General features: G+C 59.3%; 1 protein-coding gene across 1 annotated transcript; it reads right to left on the bottom strand.

Moving 5' to 3' along the window:
- Positions 1-1646: 1646 nt before the first annotated feature.
- Positions 1647-17872, bottom strand: TTLL12 (tubulin tyrosine ligase like 12; the record flags this gene model as incomplete). The annotated part of the gene is made up of 14 exons (XM_080705220.1): positions 1647-1798; positions 2111-2249; positions 2640-2708; positions 3960-4041; positions 4291-4442; positions 4957-5068; positions 5325-5519; positions 5592-5708; positions 7054-7130; positions 9722-9855; positions 9932-10091; positions 10910-11108; positions 12923-13095; positions 17711-17872. 14 exons carry the CDS (start codon positions 17870-17872, stop codon positions 1647-1649), a joined length of 1923 nt encoding a protein of 640 aa, XP_080561346.1.
- Positions 17873-21889: the final 4017 nt, after the last annotated feature.

Here is a 21889-nt window from a genome sequence, read left to right as displayed (position 1 = left end):
CATTCGGGAGGCTGAGATAGTAGGATCGCATTCCCGGCCAGCCTCAGCTACTTAGTGAGGCCCTCCGCAACTTAGACCCTGTTTCAAAATAAAGAATAAAAAATAGAGCAGGGGGTGTAGCTCGGAGGTCGAATGCCCCTGGGTTCCATCCCCAGACCCGCAAAAAAAGAAAAAGTCAAATATGGCTAGGTGTGGTGGTGCACACCTGGAATTCCCAGTCAGTGCTTGGGAGGCTGACAGGAGGATCGCAGGTTTGAGGGCAGCTTCAGCAATTTAGTGACGCCCTCCACAACTTAGATTGTTTCAAAATGAAAAATAAAACAGGGTTGGAGTATAGTTCAGAGGTAAAATGCCCTGGGCTCAATTTCCAGTGCCACCAAAACCCCAAACAACCCAACATTTGACTCTAAGACGCGCACGCTCGTGTGTGTGTGTGTGTGTGTGTGTGTGTGTGTGTGTGTGTACTTACTGAGAGTTGAACCCAGAGGCATTCTACCTCTGAGCTATACCCCCAGCCCTTTTATTTTATCTATCTATCTATCTATTTATTTATTTTGGTGGTACTGGAGTTCCTGGAAGCCCTTCTACCTCTGGGCTACACTCCCAGACCTATTTTATATTTTTGAAACAGGGTCTCTTACGCCAGCACGGCTGGCTTCGAACCAGCGCGATCCTCCTGTCTCTGTCTCTCAAGCTCGGGGATTACAAGCGTGCGCCACCACGCCCGGCGCCCTTTTATTTTTTGAAACAGGGTCTCACTAGTTGCCAAGGGCCTGAGTTGTTGAGGCTGCTTTGAGCCTGTGACCTCCTGTCTCAGCCTGCCCCACCGTGTCTGGCTGACATTTTGACTCTCTTAGTAGAAGCCGGCATCTGACCTCCCTGGAATCGCGTGCCACAGCGCTCCTCTCAGAGGGCGGGGCCCCGCGAGCGGGGAGGCCGAGGGACAGCGGGCGACAGGCCAGCCTCCCAGGGGATGGGCCTACCCTCCGCAGAGAGAAGGCAGACGGCAGCCTCCGGCCTGCGCGGCCCAAGGCTCTGGTGGAGTGCGGCTGGGTGCTAAGGTGGCTGGCAAGCTGCTTCCCCGGGCTGTTCCAGGGCACCCGTCTGCCACACAGGGCCCTGGGGCATGGCCCTGAGGCAGGAGGGCGGCCTGTGGGAGAGACCCACTGGGCCTCATTTCTGCAGAGTTCCCAAGATGCTTCTCTACAAACTCGCCCCTCCCTTCTCCTCTTGGATGGGGGATGAACCCATGGGCATTCTACCTCGGACTTACACCCCAGCCCTGTGTTATTTTTTTATTTTCGAACAGGTCTTGATAAGGACATTGCTAATTTGCTGAGGCTGGCCTCAAACCTGCTATCCTCCTGTCTCAGCCTCCCAAGTTCTGATTACAGGTGGTGCCACAGTGCCCCACAGAGCCCTGTGTCTAGAACCCCCCTTTCACCCAGCACCTGTGGGAACACGGCAGCCGAGGAACCGAACTCTCGATGCCAGGGATAAAGCCCTTGGCTGAGCTGGAGACTCCAAAGTGCTCAGGGGTGAGGGGTGCGGAGAGGGCCTGGGGCACGTCCAGCCCGAGGAGGCAGGGCTGAGGCAGGACTGGAGCAGGCACGGGCTGCAACGAGGCCTGTGAGCCCAGGAGGGGCCTAGACGAGGCGGGTGACGTGGCAGCCCTCGGGCTGGTCCAGGAACAAGGTGCTGAAGACGTCGTTGAAGAAGGAGGGGTGGTACCTGCAGGCCCGCTCGCAGTCGGGGTTGAAGTTGACCTCCAGGATCTGAGGCTGCATCACCCGCTTCCCTGGTGGCCGAGCAGCGGGCGCGGGGTCAGGCTGTGGGTGCCCTGCTGCGGGGAGGGCCCAGGGGGGCAGCGGGCGGCAGACCTGGCCTCCGGCTCCCCAAGGAAAGGCGGCTGCTGCCCAGCCCTAGGCCTGCGAGCGCACCACCCAGTCCCAGGGAGCGGAAGCGGGCCGGTTCCGGCACCGAGGGCCCTGGCTGGGGCCGAGGGATGGTCCCTGTTCTGCGAGCCGACTGTCCACCCCTCCCTTTCATTCTGGTGGCACCAACAGGGCGGGTGCCTGGCTGGCTGGGGTGGAGGGAGGGAGCCGCTTACCGTCTGGACGGTCGTCCCACTTCAGCATGAGGTCCACCGCATACACAGCTCGGGACGAAGGGTAGTCGCAGAGGCCCAGAGGTGGCGGCTTGGCGCACGCCACTCGGAACAGCTCCCTGAAGGCCTGGAAGATCTCAGCCTAGGGACGGCAGGAGAGTCACGCGTGCTTGGCCCTCATGTTGGGACCACCCCAGAGCAGCCAAGCTCTGGCGCCCAAGCCACCGGCCCCACTCCCCGTGTCTCTAGTGCCCTCCACCTCAAGTGCTCCCTCATTCCTGGGACCCACTTGTTTCTTGGCGCTAGGGATGGACACTGGAGCACTTCCTACAAATCTGCCCGCGTCTCCTGCCCCAGAGCCCCGTGGCTCACCGAGGGTGTGTGGGCCCAGCCCGTGTCCCCAGTGGGCTCAGACTCCTGGGGCAGGGGAGCCATGTCACAGAGGAGGTGAAGGCTCCACCCTGCCCACGAGAGAAGGGGCAGCTCCTGCCGGCCGCAGCCTGGCTCCGGCACGATGGAGGTCAGGACTCACCTGGACGCTGCTCCAGGGGAAGTCTGGGTATTGCTTCTCGAACTCAGGAATGAACTCATCATAATGTACCTGCGACAGACACAAGGCGCGTCCTGACCAGCTGGGCAGGAGGGGGCCTGCTCTGGCCCTGATCTGGATCCTCTGGCACCTGCGGGGTCACAGGAGGTCAGCACTTGCAGGGCAGCGTCTAGCCCCTGCCCTTCAGGGTTCAAAGGGGAGGCAGGACACCGTGAGACTCTGGGAAAACGGCCTAACCTCCCTGAGCCTAAGTTTCCTCCTCTGTCAAACGGAACACTCCTTGCACAGCCACCCACCCGCAGGCCGCCCGAGCTGCGGCTCGGAGGCTGCCGGGCCTTGGTCAGCACACTGCTCAGAAAGGCCCGCTGCAGGCAGAGCCTGGACACAGCCCATAGGCTGCGCCTGCTCCTGGCCTCAGCCCAGGACTCCCCAAATCCACCTGAGTGAGCTGGCTCGGAGTTCTCCCAGGGAAGGCTGAGCCAGGATGGCCCCCGGGAGCCCAGCTGGACACGGGTCCCCGTGCACAGGCTCCTTGGCCTGACGCACTATGAACAGGATGGACCCAGATGGGCTCTGGCTCTGGCCTTCAACACAGCCGGGGACAAGAGGCACGAGGACCGCGTGGCCTGGCTGCGGCGGGCGGCACGGCAGCTCCCTTTCCGAGTCGAGCAGCCGGGGGAGCTAGGCCAAGAGAGGGATGACCGGCCACTGCAGCAGTGGACCTGAAACGGGACGGTGAGCTCTGAAAGCGCGCGTTCCTGTGAACACCGAGCACGGATGGCCACGGCCGGGAATGTGCAGAGCGCACGCGTGCTAAGTGGTTGAGGAGCTCCTTGGGAACGCCAACCACTCAGGAGAGCGCGGGTGGGTGACCCACAGGCTGAAGAGGACCTGGGGACGATGGGGCCAGTGCCGCAGTCTCCTTCCCTCCCCCCAGTACCTAGAGCTGGCCCGGCCCCGCTCAGGCCCTGCCTGGCGCCCTGCCCCTCAGCCTGCTGTGTGGCACTGCCGTGTACCGTGCACCGTGCCAGCGAACACTGGATCCTGGTAGGGCTACGGGCCAGCACTAGGTACCGCCCTGTTGACCTGTGGGGACCGCGCGTTCCTCGTCCATCCTGTGCCTGGCATTGGAGGGACTGTGTCCTTCCTCCTGGGGACACGGCTACGTGGGGACGACCCCCAGGACCCCGCTCTGCTAAGGTGAGTGGCAGTGAGGGCCTTCCAGGTGGAGGGACACAGGAGGTGCGCCCGGCCCTGCAGCTGCTCTGTGCTCTCCGGCTCGCAGCCCGGCCCCAGGCCCACCTGCTTCAGCGCCGCATCGGGGTCGTAGTTCATGACAGTGAAATGCTTCTCATAGTCGTCCAGGTCGTCGAGCGCGAAGGGCCTGTGGACGAGCAGACACGGGCTGTCTATGGGGACGGGCGTAGGGCCACTCGGGTGGGCTCGGACGTGCCGACCGCAGAGACTCCGAGGGCCGGGGAGGCCACGGCGCCCTCATGCGCAGCACAGTCAGGCACCGGCGCCTGGCGGGGCATGGGCACGCCAGTGAAGGGCGTCTGGCCCACGGTAAAGGAGGGCCCCCTGCCCTACCCCTCCTGGCCGCCCAGCCCAGGACCCAGTTCGCCCCACGCACCGGTTGGAGAAACGCAGCCAGAACACGTCATACACGAACAAGCGCAGCGGCTCCACGGAGCGCAGCAGCACCACGTAGCGGACGTCAAACTTGACGCTCCCCACGTCTTCTCTAAGGAACAAGACGGGGCTTTCGATGTACTTGGACACAACCTGCAGGACACAGAGCACCTCGGCCTGCTAGTTTCTAGGTTTTGAAAATGAATTCTCACCCATAAACCCCCCCACTGCGCCTCTGGCCCCAAGACCCCGCGTGACCGTCCCGAGTCGGTTCCCTCCAGCCTCGGCCACACGTTCCCCACCGCGGCAGCCACGGTAGCCAGGTGGGGCCTGTGTCCTCAGGGCCCAAGTGCCCCTGGATGACCCCACTCAGGGACCATCTCCAGAGCTGAGGCCCCTCGCCCAGGCCCGGCCATCCCTCCTGGGGGCCATTCTGTCAGCTGGTGCAGGTGCGCGGGGTCTCTGGGGTCAGGCACAACTAGACGGTCCTAACTGTGGCTCTCCTCTGCTATTACTGGACCTGCGCCCTCCCTTGATGGTGACGGCGCAGAGAAGGAAGTGTCCTGTCCCCAGGACAGGCAGCTGGGGCATCAGAGACCTTTGTGCCCTGTCCCCTGAGCAAAAGCAGCCTGGGTCGCCGACCCTCCCGGCCCCGGCGCCGGCGCACCTTGGGCGTGCTCTCGCGGTGCCGGATGATGCTGTGGAGGCTCCTGGTGATGTGGGTGTCCAGGCTGCGGGCCAGGTTCCAGGGTTTGCAGATCCAGTGGTTGTCTTCACCCCTGGGGGACGGGGAGGGCTGGCTAGGCTGCACCCCGGAACCCACCTTCCCAGGGGAGGTGTCCCCAGGATAGGCAGCAGAGCGGAGGACAGAGGTTGGGCCTCAGGCAGCAGGGGCCGTGCTCCCACCAGCTGGGCGCAGGTGGTCAGCACTCGAGCTCGGCGCTCGGCTACGGAGGCTGGGTGCGGGGACGGGGGCCGCTGGGGCCTGGTGGATGCCTTAGGGGCCTCTGCCTGCGGCTTTGTGTTGGGGCTTACCGCCGCTCCCGCTGCTGGAAGTAGCTGATGAACTGGGGCAGCTCAGTGCGCAGGTTGAAGGTGCGGGGCAGCCAGGGGGGACCCTCGGGGCCCCCCGCCCGGCGCGCGATGGAGGCCAGGCAGTCCTTGACGGTCAGCAGGTTCTCGCAGGGGAACTGGTTCAGCAGCACGTGCGGCCTTTCCTGGCTGAGCGTCCTGCGGGTGGAGGCAGCGGCGGCTCGGGGAGGCTCGGGCTCCCGGGGGCCCCGCGGGCTGGCGGCTCCCTACCTGTAGTCCTTGAAGTGTGAGAAGTTGTACAGGATGTCGGCGTCAGCCTCGCTCTGGGCGAAGGTGAAGCGGGGGTGGGTGAGGTGGCTGAGGACCTGCTGCACGTCCGTGTACACCCTGCAGAGAGGCCGCGCTGAGCCGGAGCGAGGCCCAGGTGCGAGCGCTATGACCCCAGCCCCGCTGCAGTCCGACACGCCTCACATCTGACCTCAGGAAGACATCGGACAGCTGAGGTGTTCAGGGAATGCTGGGTCTTTCCTCCGGTGTGGAGAGGAGGATGGGAGGGTGCCACTAATCTCCCATGGGTGCCGGGGGCCGGGCCTTTGGGGGAGCCAGTGCCCCAGGAAAGCCCTCCTGTAGCTGTGGGTGACGTGTGGTCAAGGGGAGCGCCCTGACCGACTCACTTCACACCTGGAGATCGCTGGTGCCCTGGGCAGGCGGGGACAGGTTTGAGGAGCTCTGCTGGGGGTGGTAGAGCTGGCCGCACTTTATTTTTTAGTTTTTGTGGTACTGGGGATGGAACCCAGGGGTATTCTACCTCTGAGCTACCCCCCCAGACCTATTATATTCTTTTTTATTTGGAAACAGTGTCTCACTAAGTTGCGAAGGCTGGCTTTGAACCTGCAATCCTCCTGTCTCCCAAGTACTGGGATTGCAAGCATGCGCCACCAGGCCCAGCTTCCAGCCGCACTTTAAATGGGTTTGGCCCAGTGTGCACACAGGAGCATGTGCACGTGACCATGAGTGGAACCTCCCTGTGGCCTCGGTCCCAGAGGTGGGAGGAGGCGGGGCAGGGTGTCAAAGCCAGACCTGTGCTTAGGAAGGGCTCTGCAGCCTGGGCTGCGGTGGAGGGCGCAATGGAGCACCTCCCCCTCTTTCGGCTGGACAGCCCACGGGCGGTGTCTGGGGTCTTTGGAAGGTGTTCTACGAAGGCAGAGTGAGCCCTGCCAGGCACCACCAGTGCCAGATGGGCCAGGCACTGTCCTCTGCTTGCCGCAGTGGCTCCAGCCTGGACTTGCCGGCTAGGTTCCTATGCCCCGCCAGCCCATACCCGCGGGCTCCCGGGGAGGGCTCCACCTGGCAACCTGAATGGCTTTTCTAGGTGCCAAGCGCGGTCTCAGCCAGCACGGGTACGCCCACTCTCGGGAGGGGCAGCGTGTTCCAACATTCAGAACTAAGGCTCGGGGGCGTGAGGGGAGCGGAGCAGCCCGCCTGCTGGGGTGGGCACCTGTGGACCTCAGGCGTCCACCCGGGTGTCTTTTACAGCAGCTTACGCCTGTTCCTAGCTTTCAAGGCTTCTGGGAAGCCGGCTCAGCCCCTCACTGTCTGCTGCGTTTTCTCTGAGGTCCTAAGAACTCAACCCCGGGCCCTCTGTCATCTGCATACGCTGCAAACCGCTGGGACACAGCCGACTGGCAGGGCCCAGGACCCGTCCCGGCTGGAGCAGAGCAGGCTTGCGTACCTGAAGATGTAGTCGCGGGGATGCGTGGCCGAGCTGATGGGAAGGGGCAGTTTCTCCTTGTTTTCCTCCAAAATGGCCTAGAAGAAACACACTGGAGGTCGACACAGACCTTAACAAAGCCAGCGAGTGAGCGTTTACCCTGACCCGGGACACCAGGTGCCGCCCTCGTGGGGAGGCTGTGTGGCTGCTGCCCACCCTGAGGTTCTGGGGCGCCAGGCCCCTCCAATACTGAGCAGCTTGGGTCTGGTTCCAAGTACAAGGTGAGCATTCTGAACCTGCACGGAGCTCTCTCCAGCAGAGGTGGGGAGGAGGCGCCGTGCTGGTCCTATGACGCCTGGTCCTGGGAGTGCCGAGGCCGAGTGCTGGCTTAAAGCCTGTCCACTAACTCCCTGCACGCACGCCCTTCAAAAGGCAGAGCTCAGTCCAGCCCTCGAGCGAGGGTGGGATCTCATGATTCACCTCCTAATGAACAGAAAAGTGCAAGAAACTGCGTGCTGTTTCTGAGACGAGGCTGAGAAGGCCCTGCGCGCTGCTGGGGCCTCCTCAGATCACTCGCTCCAAGAGCAGCCAGCGCCATGCGTGGGGACTCAGGCAGCCCACGGAGAGGCCGGCACACCGAGAAGCTGCGGTCTCCTGCTGGCAGCCAGCGCCGACTCACAGGCTGGCCTTGGCCACAGCCACAGCCACGCAGGGCCGCCAGCACCGAGACCCGGCCAGACGCAGCTGCCGAGACGCTCCTGCCCCACAGACACCGTGCGAGGAAGTGGATGTTGTTTCTAGCCACCAAGTCCCCACGGCCCCACGCGCAAGCCTGAGCCTGAAGCCTCCAACGGTGAGCGCTTCAGACAAGGAGCGCCTGCCTCGCATCTCCCCCTCAGCGTAGAGTTCCCCAGGATGGACACCGGCGGGTTCCATCATCCGCCTCAAGGCCGGGCCGGGCGCGTCTGTCCCAGAGCCATCCTCACGCTGCGCCCTGTGCACCCTCTGGCCTTGTAGTCCAACGTTGGGCTGGCACTGGGAGGCCGAGGCACACCTCTGAACCCAGGGCGGCACCTTGGCCCGGCCCACCCACCACTGCTGGCTTCTGCAGCGAGGGAGACAGGACCGCCGCTGTGCCCTCCCTGCGAACAGCTAACCGGGTTAATCCTTTCCACGACTTTCCGAGGCACTCGATAAGCCCGAGTGTCTGAACATCAGCAGGGCCTGATTTTAGCCTCTGCCCGGGAGCCATCCCCCACCCTGGGTTTGGGGCTCTAGCGTTCCCGCCAGCTGTGACTGTTGGCAAAACCTCTCTGTGCCTGTTTCCTTACACAGGACTGCAAAGCCCTAAGGAACAGAGGAGAGCATGCCCTCAGGGCTGGGCGCAGCTCCCACGCGGGCTGGCTCCAGCTGGGAGGTAGTGGTTGCAGGTCTCCTGCGGCCAGGGAAGGAGCTTCCGTCAGGGGCTGCGTCCACGGTTCCCACCCTTCCCCTGCCTAGGCGGCGCGGACCTCACTCTTTTCCTGGCAGCCCTGGTCCCGGCCCTGAACAAATTCTCACCACCGGCCAGGCACTTCCGAATGGCCAGCCCTGTCCCCGCAGGGCCCTGGCCAAAGGGCTGCCCAGAGCCGAGGGCGGCCTTATTTCCCGAGTGACAATGAGCACGGCTCACCACGGGCCGGCGTGTGCCGGGAAACGCGCCGGATGGTGCTCTGCCGCGGCCTCCGCACCCTCGGGCTCAGCCAGGGGCCTCGGAGTACCTCAACCGCTCGAGGACACAGGCTTTCGCCCTTCCGTTATTTCCTAAATAATACCACGTAACAATCTGTGTGGCATTTGCATTGCATCAGATATTACAAGCAACCCAGAGATGACTTAAAGTATCTGGGAAGATCCTCTGTTTGTGCGGGTGTGGGAGGGTGCTGGGGACTGAACCCAGGGGCATTCTACCTGAGACGGACGCCCAGCCGTACTGTATTTTTTAAATTTTGAAATGAGGCCTCACTAGGTTGCTAAAGGCCTCAGTGGGCTGCGGAGGCCGGCCTCCAACCTGACTCTCCTGTCTCAGCCTCCCAGGTGCTGGGATCGTAGGTGTGGGTCACCACACCCAGCCTCGGAAGAATCTTTAATAGGCTCTGCGCAAATACTACACCATTCTGTTTGTCCCTCCTTGGTTCTAGAAACTGAACCCGCGGCAGTCTACCTCCAAGCTACAGCCGCAGCCCTTTTTATTTTGAAACAAGGTCTTGTTAAGTGGCTGAGGCTGTACTCAAATCTGTGATCCTCCCATCTCAGCCTTCCATGTACTGGGATTACAAGTATGTACTTTTGGGGATACCGGTGTCCGTGGGGGTCCTGAGGCCCCACCTCCCGCCCGGCACTGAGGTAAGACCAGCCTACAAGGGGGCACCCTGAGCAGGGAAGTGAGCCAGAGCCCACAGCAGGGCTGATCCCGGCACCAGGCACCCCGGGACCTGGATGAGGACAGGCGCCCGAGCTGTGATCCGGGCAGCTCGTGCTCACACTCTGAGCCCCTCACCGCTCAGATGCTCCCCACAGCCCCCCACACCCAATCGCCAGCTCAGGGCCCGGCATCCAGCTGGTATTCAATGACTCTAGGTGCCTGGACGAAGACTATTCCAGAAGCCACTAAGCTAGCAGGCCCGGGGCAGAGGCAGAGCGGCCGCACCTGGTAGTACTCGGCAGGCGGCTCGGGCGTGGAAGAGCTGAGGTCCAGCATGTCAGCGGGGGCCCAGGGCAGCAGCACGCATTTCCGGATCAGAGGGTCTGCCTCTCCGTACGCAAAGTCCCGGGTCACCTCCTCTGCGCCAAGACAGGGTGCCCGTTAGCGGGTGCCAGGAGGCGGGCCGGGGCCTCAGGGTGGGCAGCGCTGACTTACCGCCCGTGTCCAGGTCCCGCAGGGGCCACAGCAGCGTGTAGGCCACCTGCTGGGGCATGTAGAAGAAGGGTGCCGTGGCAAAGCTGGGCACGTCCGCGTGCTGGATCCGCGAGCCAAATTCGTCCATGATGTACCACACCGGCACCTTGTCCTCGGCTGTCTGCGGCGGGCACAATGGCAGCACTCACCAGTGCGTCCACCCAGACAGAGCGCACGGACGCTTGTAGGCACCACCTGGCTCCTCCGTGCAGCTCTCCCGAGGGCCCCATGTCCCTTAGCTAGCCCCACGCCTCCTGGACAGGGCCCCGCCTTTGCAGACCAGGACGCAGGTCCATGTACCATGAGGTGGTGGCGTGTGTGGCAAAGGGTGCACGAGAACAAGGCACGCCGCCCAGGGACACACGGACACGCCTGGTTTGTGCGTATGGGGGTGTTGGGGGCCGTGTTCAGAGGGGCCTGCCTGGAGGATATGCATCAAAACAGAATCCTGAGAAACTCCGGACTCTTCCCCAGTGAGAGTGGCGAGGGGCTGGAGCTGGGGCTGGAGGGCGAGCCCGCGGGTGCTGATGGTCCCAGCACAGGACCAAGGGGCTCGGCTCGGCTCCCAGGAGCGCCGAGGAGTCACTGAGAATGGCAGGGTCTGAAGGGGCCAGGGTGCAGGGATGAGCTGCCTGGGCCCAAGTTCAGGGCTCCGAGAGAGGGCTGCGTCCTGAGCTCCTGGGTGGGCACCTGGGCCCTCAGCCTCGGCCAGCCCTAGGCAAGGCCACCTGCTCCCAGTGAAGCCACAGGGCCTGAGCAAGGTTTCACCGGGCCACGGGAGAAAATGACCCTCCCGGAGGAGGTGGCCAGGGACTCTGTGCACAGAGGACAGACTCTGATCTGGAAGGACAGGAGGCTGCCCTGGGCCCCGCTGCTCCTCGGTCCGCCACTCCAGCCCCTCACTGTGCTGTCCTCCCACAGGGCCAGCGACCAGCTCACCCCGTGGGCCAGCTGGTAGGTCTGGTTGAATTTCCACATCTCCTCCAGCACCAGGGCCACGGCTTCCGCGCTGGGCAGCTCGCCATGGAACTCGACGCCCATCAGGTTGGCCATGCGGTGCAGCAGCCCCGGCACCTGCTGCAGCTGCTGGCGTGCGTGCTCCACGCGACACGTCCAGGCGTGGTCGATGAGGAAGATGCTGCAGGGAGACACAGGCCGACATGAGCTGTGGGGCGGGTATGGCAAAAAGGGAGACGGAGGGCCAGAGGGCCGAGGAAGAGGCCCGGCACCAACCCTTCTGGGACTCAGTTTCCCCAGCTTCAGTTATGCATGGTTTTGGAGCCCAGGGGGCTCCGCCATCCACTGAGCGTGGCCCGAGCAAGTCCACCCTCTGCAAGCTCTAAGCAGCACGCCAGGGTCCCCGGCTCCCATCACCAGGTGGATACGAGCATCACAGGCACCCACATGTCCAGTGTGAGGGAGGCTACCGGAGAAAAAGGGATTGGGGGAAGGGGGGTAATGGATATGATCAAAGATGCTATTTGCACGTGCAAATACACATGATGAAACCCACCATTCTGTATAATTAATGCACTAATTATACAGAATGCCGAGCTCTGGTAATAAACAGGAGCAGTTGTTATATCATGAGTCTACTGCTGGCTCTGGGCTGCTGCAGGCCCGGGCTCTGGGCAAAGGCTCCGCACACCCGAGCAGCGGCGGGTCCCGGCTTCTGGAAGCACCGACGCCTTTGTGTGAGAGGCTTCAACCACCCCCCAAAACATGGTGGGGCGGGGTGCCCCTGCCGCAGGTCTGAGGCCACCCGACCCGGGATGGGGGCTGCTTGATTAGGAGGCTCTACAGTGCAGGCAGTCCCCCACTCGGCCTTGCGACTCCACCTACTTATAATGAAAGGACCCACACATGTTCCAGTTCTCAGGCTCAAGGCAAGGTCGGGAGTGTGTTTTATGGTACTTATATCAGCTTTTTGGTTTGCTTGCATATCCTGAAACTAATGAAACTTTATTCCTGCTCTTGTGCTTGGATTAAGGACTCCGTTCACAGTGCAGAGCAGGCCTCCCGAGGTGTGTGCTTGAGGGTGGCCCTGGGCAAGTGCCTACGGAGGTGCAGGGAGAGGATGGACGAGCCTGCTAGGCCTGGCAGCTGGGGAAGATACAGGGTCAAAGGCACAGAGGGTGGAGCTGAAATTGACAGCTGGGCGCCAAACCCAGGACCCGGATCCCAGCTTCCCCCGCCTGGCTCGGGTGCTGTGTGCAGCCTGGGACTGAGTGTGACCCAAACTCTGCACCTGGGCCCAAGCACACACACTCACTGCGCTGAACCTGAGGAAGGATTCACCCAAGCTCTGGGTGGCCCGTCACCCCACCAAAGGCTGGGCAAAGCACTGGCAAAGCTCTGCAGAAGAGGCCAGGCCCTGGTGACCCTCAAGTTTCTTCCTCCAGAATGCAACAAAGGTGTTGCCAGAGGGTCTTGGCTTTGGACAGCCCCGCGGCTCCCTGGGAGACAGCAAGCCCTGGCTCCGGCCCTGGCTCTGCTCCATCAACTGTGTGGCCCGTGTGGCCCGGGCAGGACCAGGCTTGCTTTGGGATTCAGGGCCTCCCATTTCCCAGGACCCTTCCTAGAGACGGATTAGCAGGGCCAGGGAGGGGCCCAGGGGTCCTCAGACGCACCAGGCTCAGGAGCAGGCCGACCGGCTCAGCACCCACCACTTCCACCAACAGGGTGACCTCACGCACCCTGTGCCGGTTTCCCAGTCAGCAAAACCAGAGCTCTTGACACCCGCAGCGGGACCACTGCGATGGTGAGGCCACACACAGATGCGCTCTCAGATGTCAAACCCAGGGGACTGTTCCCAGCACTGGTGCGGACCCTACCCTGACGTTGCAGTGCTTGGCACAGTGTTTATAGTCCTTTCCCCGCCAGCGGAATCTCCGTGAAGCCTCTCTACAAGGAGGCCGGCCTGAAGGTGAGGTGGCCCGGCCCAGACACTACCTGTTGGGGTCCGCGGCCTGGAGCCCGCGCTCACTGGTCACGATGACCTTGTAGCACAGCTCGCTCCCGGGGTTGGGCTGCTTCCTTCGAGCTTCCCGGGCAGCCTCCTCCTCCTCCTCCTCCTCCACCTCCTCCACCTGCATTATCCCAAACATCTCCCCTGCGTCGAAAACCTAGGGGCCAGAGAGCAGAGTCAGTAGGATGGGCAGGAGACCCCGCCGTTAACCCCCTCAGCAAACCCGGCCTCGGTGCAGGGGTCTGAAGGCCACACCCACACCTCCAGGACACACTGGCTCCCCCAGAGGCTCCGCCCCTCGCAGGACACCCTGTGTGGACATGGGGACACTTTTTTTGGTGGCACCGGGGATTCTATCTCTGAGCTATACCCCCAGCCTTATGTTATTCTTATTTTTGAAACAGGGTCTAAGTTGCAGAGGGCCTCACTTAAGTAGCTGAGGCTGGCCATGAACCTGTGGTCCTCCAGTCTTAGCCTCCCAAGTACTGGGATTCCAAGCATGCGCTGCCACGCCTGGCTGGGAAACTCTTTAGGTCCCTTGCTTTGCAGGGAAAATGAGGCCACAGGGGCAAAGGTGGCTCGGGTACCAGAGCTGAGTGGGGAGGCAGGTCTTGGGACCAGGGGGGGAGGTCCACAGCCTGACTTCCTCCACCAGAACCTACCCAACCTACACCTGGGCAGCTGAGCCACCCCAGGGGCTGTCCAGCCACCTGGGGCCAAGCACAATTTCCTGCCACTCACACATACTACGCGTCTGCGCGGGGCCAGCAGGGCGCCTTCGGACTCTGGTGCCCGGCTGTGTGGCTTGAATCGGCTTTGCACTTCCTACCCATGTGACCTAGCAAGAGCCCACAGCCGCTGCTTCCTGATGAGTACAAGGGGAGGAGCGGGGCGTAGAATACCGCCCTGACCGTGGCAAACACGGGGAACCCTGCCATTCCTGAGAGGGGCATCATCCGTCCTCCCAGACAGCTGCAAGAACTAGATAAACCAGGGCACCAGAAGTCGCTGGCATCCACGGGCACTTGACAAAGGGCAGTTCCTCCCTTGAAACCTCCCCACTCTGCGACGGCTGGGAGGAGGATGCGCCCGCTTAGGGCGGTGGAGGGGGCTGGAGAGCCCGAGGTTTCAGGATGAGGAGGCAGAGGTGACTCCTGACCGGCAGAAGACCTAAACCAGTGGCTCTGGGCTGGGGGAAGGGCCGGGAGGGCAGGCCTCACCTGGAGGACGATGGGACACTGGTGGGACACTTTGGTGGGGAGGCTTCCAGGAAAGCCTCGAGCTGAACCCTCCATTAACCCTTGCAGCGCCCTGGGGAGCTCACTGCCTTCCTTAAGATGAGATTACCTGCCCTCGACTCTGCCACCATTTTCTGAAGATGAGCCCTGATCCCAGGCCTGTGCTGAGAGAAGGGCTGGAAGCCACAAGTCAGGCCTCATTTGCAATACCCCAAATCTCCAGCCTTCAACCCCAAGCCTCCCAATGCACAGCGGGAACACCTAGGACGGGGGCATGGCCTCAAGCCTGGCTTGGCATCTCCTGCTGTGGAAGAGTGACCACAACCTCCACCCGAGGGGGCTGGGAGCCCTGGGGAGGGAGCCCAAGGGAGAGGCTGAGACTGGGAAGCTCACACACAGGAGTTGGCAGTTGTTTATTTTGTGGGGCTGGAGACTGAACCCAGGGGGATTCTGCTTCCAAGCTATACTTCCAGCCCCATTTTATTTTTTAATTTTGAAACAGTCTCACTAAATTACTGAGGCTGGTCTCAAACCTGCAACTCTCCTGTCTCAGCCCCCATGTACTGGGATTACAGGCATGAGTCACCATGCCTGGCTTGGGAATATTTTAAAAATAACTGCTAGTTGGTGTGGTGGTAAACGCCTATAATCCTAGTGCTTAGGAGGTTGAGACTGGAAGAAAACGGGTTCAAGACCATCCCCAGTCATTTAGTAAGACTCTCAGCAACCTACGGAGATCCTGTTTCCAAACAAAAAACCAAAAGGGCTGGGGCAATAGCTTGGAGGTAGAATGCTCCTGGGCTGAATTTATTAGTACCATAAAAATAAATAAGTAAATAAGTAATATAGTCTACCTATTTTTTTTTTTTTTTTTTTGGTGGTACCGGGGATTGGACCCAGAGGCATTCTACCTCCAAGCTTTATCCCCAGCCCTATTTTTTATTCTTTTATTTTGAAACAGGGTCTCACTGAGTTGCAAGGGCCTAAGTAGCCGAGGCTGTCCACAAACCAGGATCCTACTGTCTCAGCCCCCCAAATGCTGGGATTACAAGCGTGCGCCATCGTGCCCGGCCAGTCCCATCCTTTCTGGGCAACTGAAATGAGGCGATGATAAGAAGGCACCTGAGCAGTCCAGGGAGGGGGGGCTGGCCAGGGTCAAGGGCCCCTTCCTCCTCGGCAGGTGCTGGTGTGCTCCCACCCCAAACCTGAGCCTCGGGTCGCGGCAGGCTGCACTCTGTGACAATGTCTGCAGGTGAGCGTCTGGCGACTTGGTGACTCAGCTCCGCCTGTCAAGGAAAAACACTGGCTGCCCTGGGCAGGGCACAGCTGCCGGCGTGGCCAGGGCAGAGGGGCCATGGCACTGTGGCGACCACCCTTTACGCCCTGGACATGGGTAGAAGCTTATTCCTTATCCCACGCCTAGCCCTCCAGGCCCAAGGGAGCCAGGTGCGGGAGCCTCAATTCTGCTTCCCATGTTGGAGGCGGGGCTCTCATAGCCGAGTGACCCGCCTAGCGAGAGTTTACTGCCCATGAAGGCTGGCAGGCCGGGGCCAAGGTGTTCCCACAACCACAGAGTGTCTCCTTTTATGTAGCACGAGGGGATCCTTTTATCCAAACAAACTGGGGTCCACTTCCAACCCAGCACAGGTCTGGGACCAGGGCAAGTCCTCAGAGAAGAGTGGTAAGCCGGGTGCGGTGGCGCATACTTGTAATCCCAGCATTTGGGAGGCTGAGACAGGAAGATCGTGGTTCAGGGACAGCCTCAGCTACTTACTGGGGCCCTTTGCAACTCAGTGAGACCCTGTTGCAAAATAAAGAATCAAGCCAGGTGTGGTGGCACACGCTTGTAATCCCAGTACTTGGGAGGCTGAGACAGGAAGATCGCACAGTTTCGAAGTCAGCTTCAGCTACTTAGTGAGGCTCTCAGCAACTCAGTGAGACCCTGCTTCCAAATAAAATATCAAAAAAAAAAAAAAAAAAAAGGTCTGGGAGTGTAGCCTGGAGGGAGAATGCCCCCTGGGTTCCATCTCCAGTTACACACACACACACACCAAAACAAAAAACAAAATAAGGAATAAAAAATATGGCTGAAGGTATAGCTCAGAGGTAGAATGCCCCTGGGTTCCATCCCCAGTACTAGGGGGAAAAAAAAGTGGCAGAATTAAGGGCAAGTACTACAGGCAAAAAACAAACAGAAACCCACTGTAAACACACTTCTTGGTGAGGAGGCAAAACAGACATGGTACCTTATGTTAAACCAAGTAGATGCTGAAAACCCCACTGCAAGTTGAAGATACCTAGGTTGAAAGTCCATTTAATACTCCTAACCTACCAGCCACCACAGGAACGCCTACGCGGCCGGTGCTTCCCTGCGTGGTGCCGGGGCTGCCGGAGCTGGCCTGCTGCCACTGCCCGGCTTTGGGGAGGCTCCTACTGCACACTGCCAGCCCAGGAAACGGCAACATTCAGAACACCATGTGCAGTGTGTACTGAATACTCATCTGTATAGGTTTTAAACAGGAAGGCAACTGGTCCATTCAAGAACACAGAGAGGGAAACTGGCTCAGAGAGGGTAGAGTCTGTCCAGGAGGCAAGTTCAGGGGCTCTGGTTCCTGGCCTGACACCCTGCTGGTGGCTGTGAGGCTTCCCGGGATCACCTGCGCCACGAGTGCCTCAGTGGGTGGAGGCTGTGGAAGACGCCCCACCTGGCGGGCCCTGAGGCTCCAACATCTCAGCAACCCCCCAAAGCCAGGCCACCTCTCAGGGAGACCTTGTGGAGGCCCAGGTCAGAGCAGGCAGGCAGCAGGAGGGAGAACGGGGGGGAAGGGGATGCCCCTAATCCCAGCGCTGGAGAGGCTGGGTTGGGAGGATTACAGGTTCAAGCGCAGCCCCAGCAACTTAGTAAGACTTAGCAACCTAGCCTGGCCCTGTGACAAAATAAATCAAAAGGGATAGCGGTGTAGATGACAGGTAGAACGACTCTGGGTTGAAAAAAGGGGGGATCCCAGAAGCTTCTACCCCCTTTGCGTTTTTCTTCAGCGTCTTTCTCCACTTCCAACCCCGCAGTTGTTCCTACTTTGCAAAACGAGGGTGACCTGTGGCTCAAATCAAATGAAGAAACACGGAAGGCTTCTTTCTACGAACCGAACAGTTAAAGCCACACAGATCCAGGGGCGTCCATTCTCCCTCGAGAGCCCGGCTGAAACTTTCTGCGCTCGAATGTGACAGATCTCGGACGAGCCCCTGCCTCCCCTAGAGCGCCATTCCTCATCGACACGCCGGGTGGAGTCTTCCTCCTCCCCGGGCGGCGGGGTTTCAGGGCCGGACACGCACCAGGCGCCCGTCCCTGCCCAGCTCCCAGCCGGCCCGGGCCCTGGAGAGATGTGGAGGGCCAGATCTCTCGGGTCACGCTGAGCGGAGGCCAGGTCTAGGGCTCGCGGCTTGCCCTGCCCTGCCGCGCCTCCTCCTCCCGCGCTGCCCGCCGCGGGTCGCGCACGTGCCGGCCGGCCGCCCGCCCTGCCCCGCCGCCCGCACCTCGTGCTCCAGCTTGTGCAGCAGGCGGCCCCAGTACCGCTCCGGGACGGCGGAGGCGCGCAGCGCCGGCCCGTGCAGCGCGGCGAACTCGGCCAGGGCCCGCGCGCCCTCCTCCGGCGTCCCGCCCGGGCTGCCGCGCCCCGGGCCCCGCTCGGCCTCCATGGCGTCTCGGCGGCCCGCACGCGCGCCGACTGCAGCCCGGCGCCCAGGTAGCCCGGCGGCTCCAAGGCCCGGCCCCGCCCACCGCCCGGCCCCGCCCACCGCCACCGCCACGCCCGCGACGCAGCCACGCCCACCGCCACTCCGCCCCGGCCACGCCCACCTCCGTCCGGGCTCTCGGTCGCGACTCGCAAGCCGCGTGCGCCGGCGCGGGAGGAGTTGCGTGCGCGTGTCCGCGCCAGGGGCGTGGGGCTGCCAGCGCGTGCACGCGCGCGGCGGGGCGGTGTCTTCGCGGTCCTGCGGCCGGCGCAGGGGAGGCCGGGAGGCCGGGGTGGCCGCGTCGTGCTAGGTCTGGAGAGAAGACAAGTGGGGCGCGGTCGACCCCCGGGCCGGGGAGAATTCGCTGATGCTTTTGAAAAAGCTTCTCTTAATTTAGGTGTGGCGAAATCGGTTCCTCTCGATTTCCTTGCATTTGGCTTCAGAGTGTAAATGACGCCAATTAAAACTAGGTGTGGAGCCGGGCGCGGTGGCGCGCGCTTGTAATCCTCGCCCTGGGAGGCTGAGACAGGAGGATCGCACAGGTTCGAAGCCAGCCTCAGCTACTGAGTGAGACCCTGTTTTCAAATAAATTATAAAATAGGTCTGGGAGCATAGCCCGGAAGTAGATAAGCCCCTGGGTTCCACCCCCCAGTACCACCAAAACAACAACAAAAAAATAGGTGTGCCCTCAAAAGTCCCAGCATTCGGGAGGCTGAGACAGGAGGATCGCAGTTTGCGGCCAGCCTCAGCTACTTAGGCCCTTTGCAACTCAGTGAGACCCTGTTTCAAAATAATAAAGAATAAAAAATAGGCTTGGGGTTTAGCTCAGAGGTAGAATGCCCCTGGGTTCCATCCCCAAACCCACAAATAAAAAATAGGGCTGGGGGTGTGGCTCAGAGGTAGAATGCCCCTGGGTTCCATCTCCGTGCACTTCAATTTTTTTTTTTTTTTTTTAATTTGTGGTGCTGGGGATTGAACCCAGGGACATTCTACCTCTGAGCTGTAACCCCAGACCGATTTTATTTTTTTACATGGAAACAGGGTCTCAAGTGGTGGAGGGTCTCACTAAATTTCTGAGGCCGGCCTCGGAACCTGGGATTCTTTTGTCTGAGCCTCCCAAGAATTGGGAGCAGATGAGTGCCACTGTGTCCAGCTAGTTCTGTTTTTAATGTGTGTGTGTGTGTGTGTGTGTGTGTGTGTGTGTGTGTGTGTGTGGTGTGCTGGGGATTGAGACCAGGAGCCCAATTTTATTTTTTATTTGGAAACAGAATCTCGCTAAATTGCTGACTGCCCCACTAAATAGCTGAGACTCGTTTTGAATCTTCAATCCTCCTGTCTCAGTCTCCCAAGTACTGAGATTACAGGAATGTAATCGAGTACAACTAAAAGTCTTTGTTTTTTATTTTTTGTGGTATTAGGGGCGGAACCCAGGGGCTTTTCTAGCTGCGGGCTCTACTCCCAGACTTATTTTACATTTTTATTTGGAAACAGAGTCTTGCTAAGTTGCTGAGAGCCTCACTAAGTAGCCGAGGCTGGCTTCGAACCTGTGTGATCCTCCTGTCTCGGCCTCCCAAGTGCTGAGGTTACAAGCGTGTGCCACCACGCCTGGCCTAAAAGATTTTTAAAAAGCCTTTCAACTTTTTTTTTTTTTTTTTGGTAGGTCTGGGGATGGAACCCAGAGGCATTTTTACCTCTGAGCTACACCCCCTGCCCTATTTTTTATTCTTTATTTTGAAACAGGGCCTCACTAAGTTGCAGAGGGCCTCAGTAAGTAACTGAGGCTGTCCCCGAACCACGATCCTCCAGGTCTCAGCCTCCCTAATGCTGGGATGACAAGCCTGCGCCACCACACCCGGCACCTTTCAACTTTGAAAGCACATTTTTTTCCCCTTGCCCAGTTGAGGTGCATTCCAGTTACTTCCTGTTTGCAACTTTGTAATAATTAATTGTAGTTTACTAAAAAGCTCAAAGGCTGAAACTTTGTTGTTGATCCAATTGCTTAGTGTTTTACAAGACTTACTTTTTTTCTTTTTAAGTATTGGGGATGGAACCCAGGGGCATTCTACCTCTGAGCTACACCCCCAGCCCTATTTTTTATCCTTTATTTTGAAACAGGGTCTCACTGAGTTGGGAGGACCTCGCTAAGTAGCTGAGGCTGTCCGCGAACCACAGTCCTCCCTTCTCAGCCTCCCGAATGCTGGGATGACAAGCGTGCGCCACCACGCCCGGCTCAAGACTTACTTTTTTAAAATTTTTTTCCTGGACCTGGGAGTCCCCATGCCAGGTGAGCTCTCTACTCCTGAGTCACTTTGCCAAGCCCACTGCTGAGGGTTTTGGTTTTGAACTGATTTTGAGCAAAATTCCCCAGTTTAGAGAACTTGTTCAATGTCATTGTGGGGCGCAAGCTGGATTGCAAAGACGTAAGCTCCCAGACTCCAGTGTGTGTGTGTGTGTGTGTGTGTGTGTGTGTGTAGGGGGGTGTAGAAAAGCAAATTTGTGCCACACTGAAGTGCTTTTGTCCCCTTCTTTTTGTACACTGGCAACTTCCTTAATATCTGGGGGCTATATATTATAAAATTATATAACTATACAATGATTCCTCATTTGTCCAGTATATACACATTTTTCATAATACAGCAAAGTTGAGTGAACTGCACAGAACACAGAGGGCAAGTTAAAATTTTCTAGCATACACGAGCAAACCATTTTTTTTTTTTGCAATTTCTTCTTCCCCTGAACGCAATGAACAAATACAGACAGAGGTGGTTTAACAACCCCGTTTGCAAACACAGTAGTATTTCCCGTCGGCTTCCTTTTTTTTTTTTGTACTAGGATTGAACCCAGGGGGCTCTACCTCCAAGCTACACCCGCGGCCCTATTTTTTTTTTTTTTAATTCTTTACTTTGAAACAGAGTCTCTGAGTTGCAAAGGGCCTCACTCATGTTTCCTTCCTTTTTAAGGCTGAATAATATTCCATGGTATGGTTAGAATACCTTTTGTTTATCCCTTCATCAGTGGACACCTGAGCGATCTCTACTCTGGGTACTGTGAGTACTGCTGGTGTGAAGGAACACGGTGTAAAGTGCCGTGCGCGTCTCTTCTTTCCACTCTTTTGGGAATGTGTGAAGAAGTAGCGAATTCTTTGGTGTGTGCTGCTGGGGAGGGAACTCGGGGCTCCCCACAGGCCTGTGCTGTAGCATGGAGCCACACTCCAAACTCTCCTTAGACTTTTATTTTGGGGGGATATAAAAGGTTTAGTGAAGCCGGGCGTGGTGGCGCACGCTTGTCATCCCAGCATTCGGAGGCTGAGACCGGAGGATCGCGGTTTGCAGACAGCCTCAGCTACTTAGGCCCTCCGCTACTTAGTGAGACCCTATTTCAGAATAAGGAATAAAAAATAGGGCAGGGGGTGTAGCTCGGAGGTCAAATGCCCCTGGGTTCCATCCCCAGACCCGCAAAAAAAAAAAAAAAAAAGGTTTAGTTCAAGAAGTGAAGGAGTGGAGGGGGTTACATACCAGAGAAAGGGTCGAATTGTGTTCAGGAGAGAGTCCAAAGGGCTGAGAAACTCCCTGGGATGAGAAACGGCTTGGAACAAATGAGCTGCACTCCAGAGAGAGAATCCGAAGCAGTCATTTATTATTTACTTTTTCTTTAAATACTTATTTTTCGTGGTACTGGGGATGAAACCCAGAGGCCTTCTACCTCCAGGTTATACCCCAGCCCGATTTTATTTCTTAATTGGAGACAGGGTCTCACTAGGTTGAAGAGTGTCTCACTCCTTCTTTGGGTGTCCTCGAACCTGTGATCCATCTGGCTCAGCCTTCCAAGTACTGGGAATACAGGCGTCCACCACCACGCCTGGCTCTGTCATCTATTTAGAATACCGTTTGTTGCTGGGTGTAGTGGTACATGTCTTCAGTCCCAGTATTTGTCCTTGGGAGGCTGAGACAGGAGGATTGTAGGTTCGAGGCCAACCTTAGC

This window comes from Muscardinus avellanarius (genome assembly GCF_963383645.1).
Source record: "Muscardinus avellanarius genome assembly, chromosome: 11".
In the NCBI taxonomy this organism is placed as follows: Eukaryota; Metazoa; Chordata; class Mammalia; order Rodentia; family Gliridae; genus Muscardinus; species Muscardinus avellanarius.
The sequence above is the reverse complement of the archived record's forward strand: the minus strand, read 5'-3'. Positions and strand labels throughout refer to the sequence as shown.